Raw genomic sequence first — 7,243 nt, forward strand, 5'->3', positions numbered from 1 at the left:
TTGCCATTTTGGCTAGTGAATGTTTCTTTCTACATTATAAGTTATCTACTGGGCTTTTAGTTTACTTTTTAAATTACTATAATCTTGAGTAAGTTTTTCACTGGGTAGTTAGCCAGGCCAAGGGTTGTCTTGCGGCCAACAATGGTTCTCAGGTGCTAGTCCCGCCCAGGGTGTAGGCTCGGGGCATGACATATACTTTGGGTTATGACATGCTCAATAGGCCTATGATACCTACTACGTATCTATTGTTTTGGTACTCATACTACATCTGTCATCTATTTTGTGATGCAGGTCTGAGCACCAGTTACCAGCGTTTATATTCAAGCCTATTGCAGCTTTTGTTCATTGGCGAGGGTAAGCACATGAAGTCCTGGACTTACTTGTCTTGTCCTCCAAATGTCCGTCCAATTGGATTTAAATGGGTTTATTCAATTAAAATTAATTATGATGGAACTCTTGATTGGTACAAAGCTTGATTGGTGGTCCTTGGCAACAAACAGGAGTATGGTGTAAACTATGAGGAGACTTTTGCACCTGTAGCGAAAATGACTACGGTGCAAACTATCATTGCCATTGCTGCATCACAAAATTTTCCTCTTCATCAAATGGATGTCAAAAATGTTTTTCTTCATGGTTATTTCAAAGAAGATATTTATATGAAACCCCCACCGGGTTTGTTCTTATCACCTACATCAGATGTATGCAAGTTGAAGCAGTCTTTATATGGATTAAAACAAGCTCCAAGAGCATGGTTTGACAAGTTTCAGTCTACTTTGCTTCAATTCTCCTTTGAGCAGAGCAAATATTATTCGTCTTTGTTTCTTTGAAAAACATCTACAGGTTGTGTTCTTCTTTTGGTGTATGTAGATGCCATTATTATCACAGGAACTGATTCTTCACTAATCACTAGCCTCCAGCAGCACCTTAAGGATTCTTTTCATACGAAAGATCTTGGTATTCTTACATAATTTTTGGGGTTAGAAGTTCATTATAATTCTTTAGGTGTGTTCTTGAACCAACAGAAATATACTCAGGACTTGATTGCTTTGGCTGGTCTACAAGAATATTCCTCTGTAAATACTGCATTAGAATTGAATTTAAAGTACTGTCATGCAGAAGGAGATCTTCTTCCTGATCCAACATTGTATCGGCAATTATATGGGAGCCTAAATTATCTTACTATTACTCAGCCTGATATCTCTTTTGTAGTTCAACAAGTGAGTCAATTTATGCAGGCTCCACACCATCTACATTTGGTGGCTGTCCGTCGCATAATTCGATATCTCTTGGGAACATCTACTCGTGCATTGTTATTTCCTAGTGGTTCTGAGATTCAGCTTAATGCATTTAGTGATTCTGATTGGACTGGATGTCCTGATACTCGTCGCTCCGTCACGGGTTGGTGTATGTTTCTTGGAGATTCCTTGATATCTTGGAAGAGCAAGAAGCAAAACCATGTATCAAAATCTTCCACCGAATCTGAATATCGAGCAATGTCTACTGATTGCTCTGAGATTGTTTGGCTTCGTGGTTTACTTGCAGAAATTGGATTTCCTCAATCTAATCCCACTCCTCTCCATGCTAACAACACAAGTGTTGTTCAGATTACTACTAATCCAGTTATCATGAAAGGATCAAACACATTGAAGTCGACTGTCATTATATCAGAGAAGCTGTAGATAAGAGAGTCATTACTCTTCCACATGTATCCACTGATCTTCAAATAGCTGATGTGTTTATAAAGTCTATGGCACGATAACGTCATCAGTTTCTGGTAGGCAAATTGATGCTTTTTGATCCACCGACATCAATTTGAGGGGGGATGTTAGCATGATTGGACAGATTCGAAATATCTGTACATATCTATGTTATAATTCTAAATATTTGTGCAATGATGATAGGAAAGAGCATAGATTAATGTAGCATATTTTCAGATATATTACAATTAGGAATAGCATATATTTAGGGATATATACCAGATTTTTAGGCATGTAAATCAGAATTCTTTCTATTTAATGGAAGAACTCTCATTTGAGAGAACTCATTCAGCAAAATTGACAATTCAAACCATACCAGTTACCAAACTCAAATCCACAAAAGACCTTATCACTACACTCGAGCTGAACGTATGTTGACTTCTTCCTCAAATCTTATCCAATAGTTGTTAACTCATATGAACAACATGTAACACTATCACCATAATCAGAGCAAATCAGATATAATTAGATATCTCTGAACCCAATTTTCCACTCTCTGAAAATACATATTTGACCCTTGCAATCACAGTATATATCTTTGTTCTCGCCTCTTTCCGAAGGATAAACTACATCCTATTAATTCTTTTCATTTGTGACTCTAGTTCCTTTCAATTTTATTCGAGTGGTGTCCCAGGACCTTCTACAACTTTTCATACGACCATATTAATAACTAAATAGTAGCAAACCACAACCTTAGATACTCCCAAGTCGTCATTACATAACAAAAAATTGTTTAACCAACAATCCTTATTATATAGCTGCATTTCAAACACAATCAAGTACAAACTCTTATTACCATCATGCTTAGTTAGCCCTTGCCATCACTATAAAATAAACTTTGTCATCGACATGACAACTCAAATCCAGTAATACCAACCAAATCCAAAGGACTCACTCAATTTATATGCATTTTCATTGTAAATCCGTAATTTCCTTCACACAAGTATAATCATTGGAAATTTTCTTTACCCATAGGCTTTTCATTGCAATATCGATCCACTCCGTTGGAGCTTATGACAAAAACAGTAGAATTTATTTAGAATCCTTGGAATAGACTTCACAACCTAACACATTAATACCATACCAAAGAACCACCACTAAAATATTCCTTATAAATAATGTTTTAACCCAAGTTAACATAGTAAAAAATTAGTTTGTTTATCATAATTAAATGCAACATCGTATCTCATTATATGAGCATGTGATACAACTGATAACTCCTTAAGTAGTTATTATTCACACTTGATAATAAACATAGTTGTTTCATATGCCACTAGTATAACCCCGTGAAAGTTCGTTAGATCCACCACTAGTACACATTATATCTACCAAAAATATCGTACCTAAATAGCCAACACATTTCTACCCGTTGAGTAATTGCAAAACAATATCCAGTATGTTCGTTCTCTAGCTCAAAGTGTATATGTATTATTTTGTAGATCAGGTCGATAGTAGAAGTAACACTTTTCATAACTCTAACCAAGTAAGATTCGGTACTGTTGTAGTAGTCGTATCATGACCATATTAATATACAGTCAATTTATGAAAGATTCCGACATCAATTGGCGCAATATCATTCTTATCATTCGCTAAGCAATCCATACATTTTGTGACAACTCTACTAACTTTAGTTTCCAAAGTTGTAGTGTTCATTTCTATCCTTTCTTTTAATCATTCCATTTGCAATTGTCGAATCACTCCAGATATCGCCTATACCACACAACTACTATTCCCAATACTGGTAACTAACCAAAGAAAGATAGCACGTTCATTAATTTTCTTAAACCATTGTTCAATCTCATCATTCAAATATCCTCAATATGCATTGTCGAGCTATCACTTTACTTAAATCCTTCGAACCGCTAAACATTCTGAATATGACCACACATCATTTCCTTAAGTATATCACTTTTACTATAGTACCCCTATCCAATATCAAAGCCATACACAACACACCAACTACTCACTTAAGGAACCGCACACGACTCATCACTATAAGTGAGAGAGAATGGAATGATGTGATAACAACCAGAACGGACAAAGGATGCACGATAGAGATTCAAGAAGTGAAGGTTTTTCCTAAAAGTCATTATAGCATCTCAAAATAAACGATAGACGTTTCTGTGCCGATCCTCGAGACCCTACTAGACTTGGCTTGTGAACGGTCAGACCGATGAACCTGGGGCTCTAATACCATTTTCTCATGACCCAAAAATGGATGTGATGGCACTCGTCTTATCCTACAAAGAAAAGTCGGCCTAAAACCTAACCATTACAATAAAGTGCAAAATTAAAACATTGATAAAAGTCCATTACTATAAAATAATGCAGAAATTCATAATGAAATTAAATATACCCTAAAAACCTGGTTGTCACGTGCACAAGCCTCTAATGTATTCACTAGAATTGAAAGAAAATATAACTCTCAAATGATGTTGTCTCTAAAATTGAACAAGATCATAAATAGGAGTAAGAGGGTCCACTGAGATGACAAACAACTACCTCAAAAAGCTCCTTAGGAAGCCTCAAGCAAGAAGAGGAAAGAGAGTATCATTAAGATTTAGGTTAGTAACCTAAAAAAATGTAGAAGCAAGGGGTGAGTACTAAACCACGTTGTACTAAGCAAGCAAACTCCTAAACACCGAAGTAAGAGTATAGAATATGGGTACTCCTACCACCCCAACTTAACCTCGACAACTGCAACCTGCATGAAACAACCTCAGCCTAAAAGTTCACAGTTTCAATAGCACATAGATTAATAAGAACATTCCAATGATTTTGTATCAACAATACACAAGATCAAGTTCATCAATGACAAGTTCCATAGAAAGGCACTCACAAGTTCACAAATGATATAGATATGCAATGTAATCAAATGCAATACAAAGTATAGTGTTGCATGTCTGACCTAGAGATACACATGTGGTGTCTCTCAGTCCGGGACCCATGACATATCTGTCAATGTATCTATCACGGCGTGTGACACGAACCTCAATAATAAAATCCGTCATGGCATGCGAGACGTCCCTAAATAATAGAATTCATCATGGTGTGCGACACATCCCTCGAAATTGTATATCCTCTTTAATCTCTTATTCTTTCTCAATTAACATAAAGCTTGTCACAACCATGTCTCAAAATCAATTCAAATGACATGTTCACACAAATAATTATGAGATGAGCATTTTCATACCAATACACAATTCACATCAACACAATCGTGATACAACATCAATTATGAATCAATAAGACTTTCAAACCATTCTCAACACATCACATACGAATAATCAATAACATTACCTTTTATTACCCCCTTTTCATCATTAAGATTATTCAAAAGGGACAAGTTAATCCATCAGCAAATGTCATTACTCCCCAACACATACCACAAGAAAATACACGATTCTATACAATTAATCAGGGTTGAGAAATCCACTTGCCTCAAATAGTCGAACAATAACTCCGGGACTTGAGTCTTCCCCTTTCATTGGGATTCCAAATAAATGCAATCTATTCAAAAAAGTAATCACAATAAGATTTCAAAACTAATAACACTCATATTAATATATGTCTAGCCTAGACACATAAAAACTCACTCAAATCTATAATCAAGTTCCTAATCATGATGCCCATGAACATGTCAACTCTAATATTTTCCGTCTATCAAGCCTAGAGTTAAGTCTTTATTCCTACAATATCATAATTTAATGGTATTCATATAATACAATACACCTAATATTTAATTACTTATACCAATATATCAAAACTTAAATCATAATATGTTATGATAATAATAAAAAAAACAACGAAATCAAGTTAAGAACAAAAATCACCAGAACACACAGTTTAAGAACCTCATATTGATATACCCTATATTCCTATTTTTTAGTCTCAATAATCATGATACAATTGTAGCCTCAATCAATACAATATAATTGGGCAAAAATATCCTCTTTCTAATTTCCAAAAATGTCTTATACATATAGACCAATTTCCAGTTTCTTTTAATTCCAAATCAATTTTTGTCGTGTTTCCTCATCATTACCTTATTAATATTGTCTACTCACTATCTCTATCCTAGATAAACTGATCACATTATAAATAATAATTTCAATTCCCACACATACACTAGGCTCTAACCACTATAACCCAAATTAAATATTCATTACTACTTATTCCTCTTGCTATAGAATACTTAAGCATGTTATTATCATTGACAGTTTATAAAAGAAAATTGAAAACGTTTGGAAAAGTTTGTAGTACCCGCGGTAGTTGTTTTTGACTTCCAGATTTACTTTTTCTCCTTCATTATATGATCTAAAACTATTAAACCCTACCAACTTATTTCAATGCATGTGTTAATTGATGTATGGTATTCTGTTGTCTTTCGTTTTTTGTTATTTACTCTTTTAGCTCCTATTTTTTGTTTACATGGTGTTGTGAACCACCAGTGCGTTTTTGTTATTATATGTGGGTATAATTTTTCTAAAAATGGCATTCCTAATAACATATCTTTTGTAGTTAATTCAAAGTTATATATTTCCTCTATAGTTAGTATCTTATCCCATATTTGTACTTTTATATTTTTTGCCTTATATGTGATCATGCTTCCTTCATTATTAAATCCTGTTACTACTATTGGTGTTTTTAACTTTTCCCATTTATCTTCCGGTAAACAATTGTATTTACATATATTAGCTTCTGCTCCCGTATCTATCATCGGTGTATAATATCTGTTGTAATATCCCTCTATTATTATCTTTGCAAGTATATATATTTTCATATTTTTATCCTACTAAAGTTCTTTTTATTATTACTCTTTTATTTTCATAATTTATTGTTAATTGTTTGTCTTCTAGATTATATGGTTTAACTTGTTCTAACCATTTTATTCCTAAAGTTATATTTTCATCTCCTTGATATATTTTAAATTTTATTACTATTGGTATTCCTCCAATGATTATTTCCTTTTCTGTAGTTTCCTCGGTATACATTAATGCTTTTGGTAGTTCGGGGCATGATTGCTCAGTAGTTATTATTTCATCTTCCGTTACTAATTCTCTTGTAATATAGTTTTCTTCTCGTCCTGTATCTATTAATATTAAATATTTTCGTTGTTCCATTACTCCCATTATGTAATAATGATGTGGTTTTATATCATCTTCCATTGATTTTTGTGGAGTTTTATCTATTCTTCTTGAGGTACTCATTTTTGATGATATTTGTGGTATATCACAATTTATTCTGAATTCTTACGTACTACACTACTTACAATAATGTGCTACTTACTCCTACCATTCTTACACTTACACTTGTCCATACTTGCCATACTTGCCCATACTTGCCCATACTACACTTGTCATATTCAGATGAAAGTTTAAAAACTCTAAGAAGTAATAAAAATTCAAATGGCGAATTAGCTACTACTACTATAGAAATATTATATAAATACGAAGTAGCTATAAGAAATGAATTTAGTAGTATGA

The 7,243-nt window shown here is 33.7% G+C and overlaps 1 protein-coding gene across 1 annotated transcript; it reads left to right on the plus strand.

Annotated features, from left to right (window-relative positions):
* Positions 1-545: 545 nt before the first annotated feature.
* Positions 546-1,679, plus strand: LOC107060528 (uncharacterized mitochondrial protein AtMg00810-like). Its single transcript, XM_015308515.1, has 3 exons — positions 546-798; positions 841-954; positions 1,003-1,679. Exons 1-3 carry the CDS (start codon positions 546-548, stop codon positions 1,677-1,679), a joined length of 1,044 nt encoding a protein of 347 aa, XP_015164001.1.
* Positions 1,680-7,243: the final 5,564 nt, after the last annotated feature.

The sequence above is a fragment of the Solanum tuberosum genome, unplaced genomic scaffold, assembly GCF_000226075.1.
Source record: "Solanum tuberosum cultivar DM 1-3 516 R44 unplaced genomic scaffold, SolTub_3.0 scf00088, whole genome shotgun sequence".
NCBI classification, from domain to species: Eukaryota; Viridiplantae; Streptophyta; class Magnoliopsida; order Solanales; family Solanaceae; genus Solanum; species Solanum tuberosum.

What these genes read in the sequence shown, in the direction of transcription:
- LOC107060528 (XM_015308515.1), top strand. Translation starts at nt 546, where the DNA reads ATGACTACGGTGCAAACTATCATTGCCATTGCTGCATCACAAAATTTT. An exon ending in TCAATTCTCCTTTGAGCAGA is followed by an intron (nt 799 to 840) that starts GCAAATATTATT and finishes AAACATCTACAG; the next exon opens with GTTGTGTTCTTCTTTTGGTG. An exon ending in TTTTCATACGAAAGATCTTG is followed by an intron (nt 955 to 1,002) that starts GTATTCTTACAT and finishes ATAATTCTTTAG; the next exon opens with GTGTGTTCTTGAACCAACAG.